The following is a 13,148-nucleotide window of genomic DNA, read 5'->3' as shown; positions in this document are numbered from 1 at the left end:
ATGTGTCACTGTGCAGGTGAGTGTGTGAATGTGTCACTGTGCAGGTGAGTGTGTGAATGTGTCACTGTGCAGGTGAGTGTGTGAATGTGTCACTGTGCAGGTGAGTGTGTGAATGTGTCACTGTGCAGGAGTGTGTGAATGTGTCGCTGTGCAGGTGAGTGTGTGAACGTGTCACTGTGCAGGTGAGTGTGTGAATGTGTCACTGTGCAGGTGAGTGTGTGAATGTGTCACTGTGCAGGTGAGTGTGTGAATGTGTCACTGTGCAGGTGAGTGTGTGAACGTGTCACTGTGCAGGTGAGTGTGTGAATGTGTCACTGTGCAGGTGAGTGTGTGAATGTGTCACTGTGCAGGTGAGTGTGTGAATGTGTCACTGCAGGTGAGTGTGTGAATGTGTCACTGTGCAGGTGAGTGTGTGAATGTGTCACTGTGCAGGTGAGTGTGTGAATGTGTCACTGTGCAGGTGAGTGTGTGAATGTGTCACTGTGCAGGTGAGTGTGTGAATGTGTCACTGTGCAGGTGAGTGTGTGAATGTGTCACTGTGCAGTGAGTGTGTGAATGTGTCACTGTGCAGGTGAGTGTGTGAATGTGTCACTGTGTAGGTGAGTGTGTGAATGTGTCACTGCAGGTGAGTGTAGTGTGTCGCTGTGCAGGTGAGTGTGTGAATGTGTCACTGTGTAGGTGAGTGTGTGAATGTGTCACTCTGCAGGTGAGTGTGTAACGTGTCGCTGTGCAGGTGAGTGTGTGAATGTGTCACTGTGCAGGTGAGTGTGTGAATGTGTCACTGTGCAGGTGAGTGTGTAAGTGTCACTGTGCAGGTGAGTGTGTGAATGTGTCACTGTGCAGGTGAGTGTGTGAATGTGTCACTGTGCAGTGAGGTGTGAATGTGTCACTGTGCAGGTGAGTGTGTGAATGTGTCACTGTGCAGGTGAGTGTGTGAATGTGTCACTGTGCAGGTGAGTGTGTGAATGTGTCACTGTGCAGCTGAGTGTGTGAATGTGTCACTGTGCAGGTGAGTGTGTGAATGTGTCACTGTGCAGGTGAGTGTGTGAATGTGTCACTGTGCAGGTGAGTGTGTGAATGTGTCACTGTGCAGGTGAGTGTGTGAATGTGTCACTGTGCAGGTGAGTGTGTGAATGTGTCACTGTGCAGGTGAGTGTGTGAATGTGTCACTGCAGGTGAGTGTGTGAATGTGTCACTGTGCAGGTGAGTGTGTGAATGTGTCACTGTGCAGGTGAGTGTGTGAATGTGTCACTGTGCAGGTGAGTGTGTGAATGTGTCACTGCTGCAGGTGAGTGTGTGAATGTGTCACTGTGCAGGTGAGTGTGTGAATGTGTCACTGTGCAGGCTGAGTGTGTGAATGTGTCACTGTGCAGGCTGAGTGTGTGAATGTGTCACTGTGCAGCTGAGTGTGTGAATGGTCACTGTGCAGGTGAGTGTGTGAATGTGTCACTGTGCAGCTGAGTGTGTGAATGTGTCACTGTGCAGGTGAGTGTGTGAATGTGTCACTGTGCAGGTGAGTGTGTGAATGTGTCACTGTGCAGGTGAGTGTGTGAATGTGTCACTGTGCAGGTGAGTGTGTGAATGTGTCACTGTGCAGGTGAGTGTGTGAATGTGTCACTGTGCAGGTTGAGTGTGTGAATGTGTCACTGCAGGTGAGTGTGTGAATGTGTCACTGTGCAGGTGAGTGTGTGAATGTGTCACTGTGCAGGTGAGTGTGGAATGTGTCACTGTGCAGGTGAGTGTGTGAATGTGTCACACTTGCAGGTGAGTGTGTGAATGTGTCACTGGCAGGTGAGTGTGTGAATGTGTCACTGCAGGTGAGTGTGTGAATGTGTCACCGTGCAGGTGAGTGTGTGAATGTGTCACTGTGCAGGTGAGTGTGTGAATGTGTCACTGCAGGTGAGTGTGTGAATGTGTCACCGTGCTGGTGAGTGTGTGAATGTGTCACCGTGCAGGTGAGTGTGTGAATGTGTCACTGTGCAGGTGAGTGTGTGAATGTGTCACTGCAGGTGAGTGTGTGAATGTGTCACCGTGCAGGTGAGTGTGTGAATGTGTCACTGTGCAGGTGAGTGTGTGAATGTGTCACCGTGCAGGTGAGTGTGTGAATGTGTCACTGTGCAGGTGAGTGTGTGAATGTGTCACCGTGCAGGTGAGTGTGTGAATGTGTCACTGTGCAGGTGAGTGTGTGAATGTGTCACTGTGCAGGTGAGTGTGTGAATGTATCACCGTGCAGGTGAGTGTGTGAATGTGTCGCTGTGCAGGTGAGTGTGTGAATGTGTCACTGTGCAGGTGAGTGTGTGAATGTGTCACTGTGCAAGTGAGTGTGTGAATGTGTCACTGCAGGTGAGTGTGTGAATGTGTCGCTGTGCAGGTGAGTGTGTGAACGTGTCACTGCAGGTGAGTGTGTGAATGTGTCGCTGTGCAGGTGAGTGTGTGAATGTGTCGCTGTGCAGGTGAGTGTGTGAATGTGTCACTGCAGGTGAGTGTGTGAATGTGTCGCTGTGCAGGTGAGTGTGTGAACGTGTCACTGCAGGTGAGTGTGTGAATGTGTCACTGTGCAGGTGAGTGTGTGAATGTGTCACTGCAGGTGAGTGTGTGAATGTGTCGCTGTGCAGGTGAGTGTGTGAACGTGTCACTGTGCAGGTGAGTGTGTGAACGTGTCACTGTGCAGGTGAGTGTGTGAATGTGTCACTGTGCAGGTGAGTGTGTGAATGTGTCACTGTGCAAGTGAGTGTGTGAATGTGTCACTGCAGGTGAGTGTGTGAATGTGTCGCTGTGCAGGTGAGTGTGTGAACGTGTCACTGTGCAGGTGAGTGTGTGAATGTGTCACTGTGCAGGTGAGTGTGTGAATGTGTCACTGTGCAAGTGAGTGTGTGAATGTGTCACTGCAGGTGAGTGTGTGAATGTGTCACTGTGTAGGTGAGTGTGTGAATGTGTCACTGTGCAGGTGAGTGTGTGAATGTGTCACTGTGCAGGTGAGTGTGTGAATGTGTCACTGTGCAGGTGAGTGTGTGAATGTGTCACTGTGTAGGTGAGTGTGTGAATGTGTCGCTGTGCAGGTGAGTGTGTGAACGTGTCACTATGCAGGTGAGTGTGTGAATGTGTCACTGTGCAGGTGAGTGTGTGAATGTGTCACTGCAGGTGAGTGTGTGAATGTGTCGCTGTGCAGGTGAGTGTGTGAACGTGTCACTGTGCAGGTGAGTGTGTGAACGTGTCACTGTGCAGGTGAGTGTGTGAATGTGTCACTGTGCAAGTGAGTGTGTGAATGTGTCACTGCAGGTGAGTGTGTGAATGTGTCGCTGTGCAGGTGAGTGTGTGAACGTGTCACTGTGCAGGTGAGTGTGTGAACGTGTCACTGTGCAGGTGAGTGTGTGAATGTGTCGCTGTGCAGGTGAGTGTGTGAACGTGTCACTGTGCAGGTGAGTGTGTGAACGTGTCACTGTGCAGGTGAGTGTGTGAATGTGTCACTGTGCAGGTGAGTGTGTGAATGTGTCGCTGTGCAAGTGAGTGTGTGAATGTGTCGCTGTGCAGGTGAGTGTGTGAATGTGTCACTGTGCAGGTGAGTGTGTGAATGTGTCACTGTGCAAGTGAGTGTGTGAATGTGTCGCTGTGCAGGTGAGTGTGTGAATGTGTCACTGTGCAAGTGAGTGTGTGAACGTGTCGCTGTGCAGGTGAGTGTGTGAATGTGTCACCGTGCAGGTGAGTGTGTGAATGTGTCACTGTGCAGGTGAGTGTGTGAACGTGTCACTATGCAGGTGAGTGTGTGAATGTGTCGCTGTGCAGGTGAGTGTGTGAATGTGTCACTGTGCAGGTGAGTGTGTGAATGTGTCACTGTGCAGGTGAGTGTGTGAATGTGTCACACTGCAGGTGAGTGTGTGAATGTGTCACTGTGCAGGTGAGTGTGTGAATGTGTCACTGTGCAGGTGAGTGTGTGAACGTGTCACTATGCAGGTGAGTGTGTGAACGTGTCACTGTGCAGGTGAGTGTGTGAATGTGTCACTGTGCAGGTGAGTGTGTGAACGTGTCACTGTGCAGGTGAGTGTGTGAATGTGTCACTGTGCAGGTGAGTGTGTGAACGTGTCACTGTGCAGGTGAGTGTGTGAACGTGTCACTGTGCAGGTGAGTGTGTGAATGTGTCACTGTGCAGGTGAGTGTGTGAATGTGTAACTGTGCAGGTGAGTGTGTGAATGTGTCACTGTGCAGGTGAGTGTGTGAATGTGTCACTGTGCAGGTGAGTGTGTGAATGTGTCACTGTGCAGGTGAGTGTGTGAATGTGTCACTGTGTAGGTGAGTGTGTGAGGTCACGTGTGTCACTGTGCAGGTGAGTGTGTGATTGTGTCACTGTGCAGGTGAGTGTGTGAACGTGTCACTGTGCAGGTGAGTGTGTGAACGTGTCACTGTGCAGGTGAGTGTGTGAATGTGTCACTGTGCAGGTGAGTGTGTGAATGTGTCACTGTGCAGGTGAGTGTGTGAATGTGTCACTGTGTAGGTGAGTGTGTGAATGTGTCACTGTGCAGGTGAGTGTGTGAATGTGTCGCTGTGCAGTTGAGTGTGTGAACGTGTCACTGTGCAGGTGAGTGTGTGAATGTGTCACTGTGCAGGTGAGTGTGTGAACGTGTCACTGTGCAGGTGAGTGTGTGAATGTGTCACTGTGCAGGTGAGTGTGTGAATGTGTCACTGTGTAGGTGAGTGTGTGAATGTCTCACTGTGCAGGTGAGTGTGTGAATGTGTCACTGTGCAGGTGAGTGTGTGAATGTGTCACTGTGCAGGTGAGTGTGTGAATGTGTCACTGTGCAGCTGAGTGTGTGAATGTATCACTGTGCAGGTGAATGTGTGAATGTGTCGCTGTGCAGGTGAGTGTGTGAATGTGTCACTGTGCAGCTGAGTGTGTGAATGTATCACTGTGCAGGTGAGTGTGTGAATGTGTCACTGTGCAGGTGAGTGTGTGAATGTGTCACTGTGCAGGTGAGTGTGTGAATGTGTCACTGTGCAGGTGAGTGTGTGAATGTGTCACACTGCAGGTGAGTGTGTGAATGTGTCACTGTGCAGGTGAGTGTGTGAATGTGTCACTCTGCAGGTGAGTGTAGTAACGTGTCGCTGTGCAGGTGAGTGTGTGAATGTGTCACTGTGCAGGTGAGTGTGTGAATGTGTCACTGTGCAGGTGAGTGTGTGAATGTGTCACTGTGCAGGTGAGTGTGTGAACGTGTCACTGTGCAAGTGAGTGTGTGAATGTGTCACTCTGCAGGTGAGTGTAGTAACGTGTCGCTGTGCAGGTGAGTGTGTGAATGTGTCACTGTGCAGGTGAGTGTGTGAATGTGTCACTGTGCAGGTTAGTGTGTGAATGTGTCACTGCAGGTGAGTGTGTGAATGTGTCACTGTGCAGGTGAGTGTGTGAATGTGTCACTGTGCAGGTGAGTGTGTGAACGTGTCACTGTGCAGGTGAGTGTGTGAATGTGTCACTGTGCAAGTGAGTGTGTGAATGTGTAACTGTGCAGGTGAGTGTGTGAATGTGTCACTGTGCAAGTGAGTGTGTGAATGTGTAACTGTGCAGGTGAGTGTGTGAATGTGTCACTGTGCAAGTGAGTGTGTGAATGTGTCACACTGCAGGTGAGTGTGTGAATGTGTCACTGTGCAGGTGAGTGTGTGAATGTGTCACTGCAGGTGAGTGTGTGAATATGCCACTGTGCAGGTGAGTGTGTGAATGTGTCACTGTGCAAGTGAGTGTGTGAATGTTTCACTGTGCAAGTGAGTGTGTGAATGTGTAATTGCTGCTGAGTGTGTGAATGTGTCGCGGTGCAGGTGAGTGTGTGATTGTTTCACTGTGCAGGTGAGTATGTGAATGTGTTGCTGTGCAGGTGAGTGCTGTGGAGATCTATGCCATGTGAGTGTGAGTATATCTCTGTGCAGGTGTGCGTAGGGTTGCAGTTAACGTGTTGCACTACAAATCCAGTGATCAAAGTTCCATTTCCGCCTGTGGCACATATTTAATCTTGTCCCGGGCCTCCCATAGGTTGACTCAGCTCTTTATGAGTACTTCAATGAATACCTGGTGCGTTGTATAAAGATCCGCAACTTGGGGGAGACAAAGGTGGCCGGGCGTGGCGTTGGCCACTCACCCCCGGCCTTAATTGCTACTCGCTAACAGATGTTTCCTCCCAAAAAGTCTGTTAAAGGTGATATGCGGGAATGGTTGTCTGTGTGTCACCACAAACAGCAGCACGCACGCACCCCTTTGGGATGTCGCGCACCACATCCACCCCAAATCGCCCCTCCAAGTCGGCTCCGTACGACACTGCGGTCGCCACCACGGTCTGAGCACGCACACAGACGCAGCAGGGTCACGGGGAGCTGAGGGTCACCGGTCAGAGAATGCGTTCAGGGGTCAGAGACTGGGGTCAGGGTCCATATAACGGTGTCGGGGCCATATAATATGGTCAGATTAAGGGGTCATAGGATCAGGAACTGTTTACAGGGTCAGGCATCATATACAGGGTCAGAGGTGAGAGACAGGGGTCACGGCCAGAATCAAGGTCAGGGGTCAGGCATGCAGGGGTCAGAGACGAGGCCAGGCGGGCACGAGCAGGGTCAGATAGGGGATTAGGGGTCAGAGACAGGGCAGCAGGGTCCCTGAAAGGGCATGGGTCGAAATGGGGGCAGGCGGTGTGGCACAGGAGGGAGGATGATGATGGTGATGATTTTTCTCCTCGCTATGCATTATGCATGAAGCCATAGGCGGTGTGCACGGTGCGTGCGCTCGGCCCGCGGGGACCTCGTGCGCGCGCGGCGGTGCAGTTAATTGTGATTAATTTGCTCGCGCGATTCACGCTCGCGCCAGAGTCCTGACCACGAGCAGCTCGACCGGGATGGGCACGGGCAGGCGGCGCGCGAAGCGCTGGTTAATCTCCTTTGCGAGGACAGCGACGACGATGCAGATGATCGAGGTCACGACGTCGGCCACGTTGCTCTGAGGCAGTCGGGAGAACACCTCGATGATAGCCTGGGGAGATGCACAGGTGCATGGGTGGGCGCATGGGCATACAGATGCATGGAAGCACGGACGAGTGGGATTTGAGACGTGAACCGACGCTACTATGCCATGAATAATCTCACAAAGCCAGCACGTGTCCCGGGTGATCACGTGCGGGGAGACACGTGAGGAAGAGACACGGCTGTGTGGGTGGATATTTTGTTTAAACAAACACTGCACCCTCTCAACTCCCCATTTTTGATGGAGCAGTTGTGGAGGGAATAGAGAGGTTTCCATACAGTGAGGGAAAAAACCCTATTTAATCCCCTGCTGATTTTGTACGTTTGCCCACTGACTAAGAAATGATCAGTCTATAATTTTAATGGTAGGTTTATTTGAACAGTGAGAGACAGAATAACAACAACAAAATCCAGAAAAACGCATGTCAAAAATGTTATCAATTGATTTGCATTTTAATGAGGAAAATAAGTATTTGACCCTCTGCAAAACATGACTTAGTACTTGGTGGCAAAACCCTTGTTGACAATCACAGATGTCAGACGTTTCTTGTAGTTGGCCACCAGGTTTGCACACATCTCAGGAGGGATTTTGTCCCACTCCTCTTTGCAGATCTTCTCCAAGTCATTAAGGTTTCGAGGCTGACGTTTGGCAACTCGAACCTTCAGCTCCCTCCACGGATTTTCTATGGGATTAAAGTCTGGAGACTGGCTAGGCCACTACAGGACCTTAATGAGCTTCTTCTTGAGCTACTCCTTTGTTGCCTTGGCCGTGTGTTTTGGGTCTTTGTCATGCTGGAATATCCATCCACGACCCATTTTCAATGCCCTGGCTGAGGGAAGGAGGTTCTCACCCAAGATTTGACGGTACATGGCCCCGTCGATCGTCCCTTTGATGCGGTGAAGTTGTCCTGTCCCCTTAGCAGAAAACACCCCCAAAGCATAATGTTTCCACCTCCATGTTTGACGGTGGGGATGGTGTTCTTGGGGTCATAGGCAGCATTCCTCCTCCTCCAAACACGGCGAGTTGAGTTGATGCCAAAGAGCTCCATTTTGGTCTCATCTGACCACAACACTTTCACCCAGTTGTCCTCTGAATCATTCAGATGTTCATTGGCACACTTCAGACGGGCATGTATATGTGCTTTCTTGAGCAGGGGGACCTTGCGGATGCTGCAGGATTTCAGTCCTTCACGGCGTAGTGAGTCACCAAGAAAACAGTTGGTAACAATGGTCCCAGCTGCCTTGAGATCATTGACAAGATCCTCCCGTATAGTTCTGGGCTGATTCCTCACCGTTCTCATGATCATTGCAACTCCACGAGGTCAAATCTTGCATGGAGCCCCAGGCCGAGGGAGATTGACAGTTCTTTTGTGTTTCTTCCATTTGCAAATAATCGCACCAACTGTTGTCACCTTCTCACCAAGCTGCTTGGCGATGGTCTTGTAGCCCATTCCAGCCTTGTGTAGGTCTACAATCTTGTCCCTGACATCATTGGAGAGCTCTTTGGTCTTGGCCATGGTGGAGAGTTTGGAATCTGATTGATTGATTGCTTCAGTGAACAGGTGTCATTTATACAGGTAACAAGCTTAGATTAGGAGCACTCCCTTTAAGAGTGTGCTCCTAATCTCAGGTCGTTACCTGTATAAAAGATACCTGGGAGACAGAAATCTTTCTGATTGAGAGGGGGTCAAATACTTATTTCCCTCATTAAAATGCAAATCAATTTATAACATTTTTGACATGCGTTTTTCTGGATTTTGTTGTTGTTATTCTGTCTTTCACTGTTCAAATAAATCTACTGTACCATTAAAATTATAGACTGATAATTTCTTTGTCAGTTGGCAAACGTAAAAAATCAGCAGGGGATAAAAATACTTTTTTCCCTCACTGTACCTGGGCAGTGTGCTTCTGATCAGCTCCGGTTTCACATCAGAAGTCTCACTCTGAATCAGTCGGGCGGCATTATCGTATCATCGGCTGCGCAAGGCTGTGTGGATGCTACCTGGTCTGTCACTCTACACGAAGCTTCGGGCCTTCTCGGCCACAGTTAGGCTTTTCCTTTTCTATTTTTGCAAAATGTGGACCCCGCTAATGGTACATCTGCATCGATTAGAAACATTCAGGCTGGCCTGCCTATGATCCATCCATTCTCGAGCAGAACGGGCACCAGAAGTTGATGAGTGATGTGGTACAGGAGGATGTGGAGCGGAGTGGACTTGCCGATGACTGGTACCAGCGGTGTCAAGATCGGCCTCTGTGGAGGAGGCTCGTGAAGGACAATACTGGGCAGTTGAAGACAGTCGCCCTCCAACAACGGAGCAACACTCACAACAACGGGCAGAGTGCCGAGCGGCTAAAACACAGCAAGTTGGAACGGTAGGGGGGCACAGTTCATGCAGCTGCATCAGGTCATCTCAGTCGACCCATGGCACCTGGGTCTGTCCCGTAACCTGCCAGCAAACCTTTGAAACTTCACGTGGCTTTAAAGTCCAAATTGCCTGGCACAACCCCCGTGGTGACGTCACTACCACTTAGTGGCGAATGACGATTATTTGAACCACTCCTGGGCATCTCCTAGGTCTACTCAGCCTTAAATGAGTACCTGGTGCGGTGTATAAACATCGCCACTGGGGAGACAAAGGTGGCGTGGTGTTGGCCATCCACCCTCTCGTGCGCCATGCTGGCCTTCGTAGGTGCTTGCTAACAGCACTTGCCCCAACAGTGTGTGGGTGTGAGTGCTCACGTAGATTGAGGCGAAGGGGCCGCTGTACGAGGGCACAGAGAGGCCGAAGAGATACTTGAGCTGAGACACGAGGACGTGGAACGCGGCCGCCGTCATGAAGCCACTGACGAGCGGCGACGACAGGAAGATGGAGACGAAGCCGACACGCAGCGCGCCCAGACACAGCTGGGCGTAGGGACACAGGTCAGAGACAAAGATCCTCCGTGTGTAGCCCTTAACGGACTTTTGGGGTAAGTGCGACGGCCACTATTCATCACAAAGTGGCAGGGGCGCCACCACGGTGCTTGTGCCAGGCTAGCTGCACCTGGAGGCCACGTGACGCGTCGCAGGCTCGCAGACAGGAGGTGACAGCGCAGACGATGGTGTTGTGGGTTGACTGACTGAGGTGACTGGCAGATGCTTACACACACACATGCATACACCTACACACATGCATACGCCTACACACACACGCATGCATACACCTACACACAAATGCATACACACACATGCATACACACACATGCATACACCTACACACACATTCATACACACACATGCATGCATACACACACACATGCATACACCTACACACAACAACAACAACCGCCAATCGACACTAAGTGGCGGTGACGTCACCACGACGCTTGTGGCAGGCCAAGTGCACCTTGAAGCCACGTGAAGTGTCGAACGCCCGCTGGCAGGAGGTCACGGGGCAGACCCAGCAGGTGCCACGGGACGACTGACCGAGATGATTGGCTGATGTACCACCTGTGCCCCCTAATGTACCAATTTGCTGTGCTTTAGCCACCCGGCACTCCGCTCGTTGTTGTGAGCGTTGCTCCTCCGCCCTCCGTTGTTGTTGGAGGGCGACTGCCTCCAACTGCCCAGTAGCGTCCTTCACGAGCCTCCTCCACAGAGGCCGATCTTGACACCGCTGGTACCAGTCATCGGCAAGTCCACTCAGCTCCACGTTCTCCTGTACTACATCACTCCATCTCTTCTCTAGCCCGTGCCGCGCCCGTTTAGCCCCCTCGATCCGGCCGAACAAAAGCTATTTAGGCATGCGGTGGCTGGGCATGCGGCTTACATGACCCAGCCAACGCAGCCTTGCCCGCCGGAGGAGCTCACCGATGGGACTTTGACCAGATCTTTCAAGGATTTGTGAGCTCCTCACACAATCCAGCCTGGCTAAACCCAAGATGGATCGTAGGCAGGCCAGCCTAAATGTTTCCAAACGGGGAAGATGCTCCATTAGGGGGGTCCACGTGTCGCAAGCGTAGAGAAGGGAGGGAATGACCGTGGCTGAGAAGACCTGAAGCTTCCACACAGCGTTACACAACCGATTAGAATATATTGCCGCTCGACTGATTCGGAGTGAGACCTCTGCTGATAAACTGGAGCCGGTCATAAGCACACTGCACAGGTATGGGAAACTCTCCACTCTCTCCACAACTGCCCCATCACCGATTGGGAGTTGTGGGGATGGAGTGTCCGATGGTACAAAATACCCAGGCAGGTGCTTAGTTTTGGTGGGGCTGATGGTAAGGCCCCACCTCTTAGTGACACGCTCCAGTCTCAGCAGCAGCGTCTCCAACTCCTCTTCTGAATGAGCAGCTATTACCAAATAATCGGCATACATAACGTGGTTGACCAATAGGGAGCCATCCCTTGATCGCACCCGGGCGTCGATCAGCCTCCCATTATATCTGTACCAAATGGAAATTCCCCCGGTATAGCTATTGAAGGCTTCACGAACTACGCAGTCGAAATAGATGTTAAATAATGTGGGAGCCAGAGGACATCCCTGTCGCACCCCAAGGTGTACAGGGAAAGGCTCCGACTCCCGGCCACGTAGTTTTACCCGGGCCTGCTCACCATCATGAAGGTCCTTAATGATCGTGAGCAGAGGGTCACCTACACACACACATGCATACACACACATGCATGCATACACACACACATGCATACACCTACACACACACATGCATACACCTACACACACACATGCATACACCTACACACACATGCATTCATTTAAGCACAGGCGTGTGTAATAACAGTAATACTCTATGGACTTGTAAACACCAACACGCTGCTCTGGCATCGGCGGAACCCAATACATCTTGGGTGCTCGCTGGGCCCACACAAGAACATCTGTTGGATTCTATTATGACGCATGTGCGCGCACACACACACACAGATACAGGTAGGGGAGCGGTAGTGTTGGGGTTAGTGCATTGCGCTACGAACCCGGCGACCCGAGTTCGATTCCCGCTCGAGGTCACTAACACCAGTGAGTGAGAATTGTCTGAAACGGTCCTGGGCCTCCCTGAGATCGACTCAACCACGAATGAGTACCTGGTTCTGGTGTGTAAACATCACCACTGGGGAGACAAAGACGGCCGGGCGTGGTGCTGGCCACCCATCCCCTCGTGTGCCGTTCCGGCCTTCATAAGATGTTCGTTAACAGCACTTGCCTCAAAAGTATGTTGAGGCTATACGGGGAATCTTTGTCTTTGTAGCACACACCTACCACGTGTTATTGGCACGTGCACCCCATGCACTCACCACGCGTCCCCGTCTCACCTGTATGATCCCCACCAGGCAGGTGACGCTGGCAGCCACTGCCACTCGCCGCGCGTCAACGTCGCTCGGCGTGGCCACGGTGGCGTTTCCCAGGGTCTCGTTTCCCGCCTCCAAGGCAACTGCCCCCCCATCGTCGGGGACCAGGCGCACCGTCACGGTGCCAACCATGAGGCTGACCACGGGGAAGAGGCCTACAAGTGGCAGCAAGGGGTCGAAGGTGGTTCGGACGCATGGGTGAGTGAGGGTGGGAGTGAGAGGCGAGAAGACTGTGAGTGAGCGACTGAGTAACTAAGCGAGTGGCCGAGTAGGCGAGCGAGTGGTTTGGTGAGCGACTGAGTGACCGAGTAGGCGAGCGAGTGGTTTGGTGAGCCACTGAGTGGCCGAGTAGGCGAGCGAGTGGTTTGGTGAGCGACTGAGTGGCCGAGTAGGCGAGCGAGTGGTTTGGTGAGCGACTGAGTGACCGAGTAGGCGAGCGAGTGGTTTGGTGAGCGACTGAGTGACCGAGTAGGTGAGTGAGTGGTTTAGTGAGCGAGTGAGTGGCCGAGTAGGTGAGCGAGTGGTTTGGTGAGCGAGTGAGTGGCCGAGTAGGCGAGCCAGTGGTTTGGTGAGCGACTGAGTGGCCGAGTAGGTGAGCGAGTGGTTTGTTGAGCGACTGAGTGACCGAGTAGGCGAGCGAGTGGTTTGGTGAGCGACTGAGTGGCCGAGTAGGCGAGCGAGTGGTTTGGTGAGCGACTGAGTGGCCGAGTAGGCGAGCGAGTGGTTTGGTGAGCGACTGAGTGACCGAGTAGGCGAGCGAGTGGTTTGGTGAGCGAGTGAGTGGCCGAGTAGGCGAGCGAGTGGTTTGGTGAGC

At 52.1% G+C, this 13,148-nt stretch overlaps 1 protein-coding gene across 1 annotated transcript in view; it reads right to left on the bottom strand.

The window, feature by feature from the left end:
• LOC133342502 (pendrin-like) overlaps positions 1-13,148 on the bottom strand; it is a 74,609-nt gene that overhangs the window by 54,007 nt on the left and 7,454 nt on the right. The window contains exons 2-5 of the mRNA XM_061551655.1: positions 12,299-12,489; positions 9,731-9,895; positions 6,845-6,997; positions 6,229-6,311 (exon numbers count right to left, since the gene is read on the bottom strand). Coding sequence (XP_061407639.1) covers positions 6,229-6,311; positions 6,845-6,997; positions 9,731-9,895; positions 12,299-12,489 — 592 coding nt within the window. The remainder of the gene's footprint in view (positions 1-6,228; positions 6,312-6,844; positions 6,998-9,730; positions 9,896-12,298; positions 12,490-13,148) is intronic.

This window comes from Lethenteron reissneri, chromosome 15 (assembly GCF_015708825.2).
Source record: "Lethenteron reissneri isolate LAM-NWPU_2019-01 chromosome 15, ASM1570882v1, whole genome shotgun sequence".
In the NCBI taxonomy this organism is placed as follows: domain Eukaryota; kingdom Metazoa; phylum Chordata; class Hyperoartia; order Petromyzontiformes; family Petromyzontidae; genus Lethenteron; species Lethenteron reissneri.
Note: the sequence above shows the minus strand (reverse complement) of the source record. Positions and strands in the feature narration are given on the sequence as shown.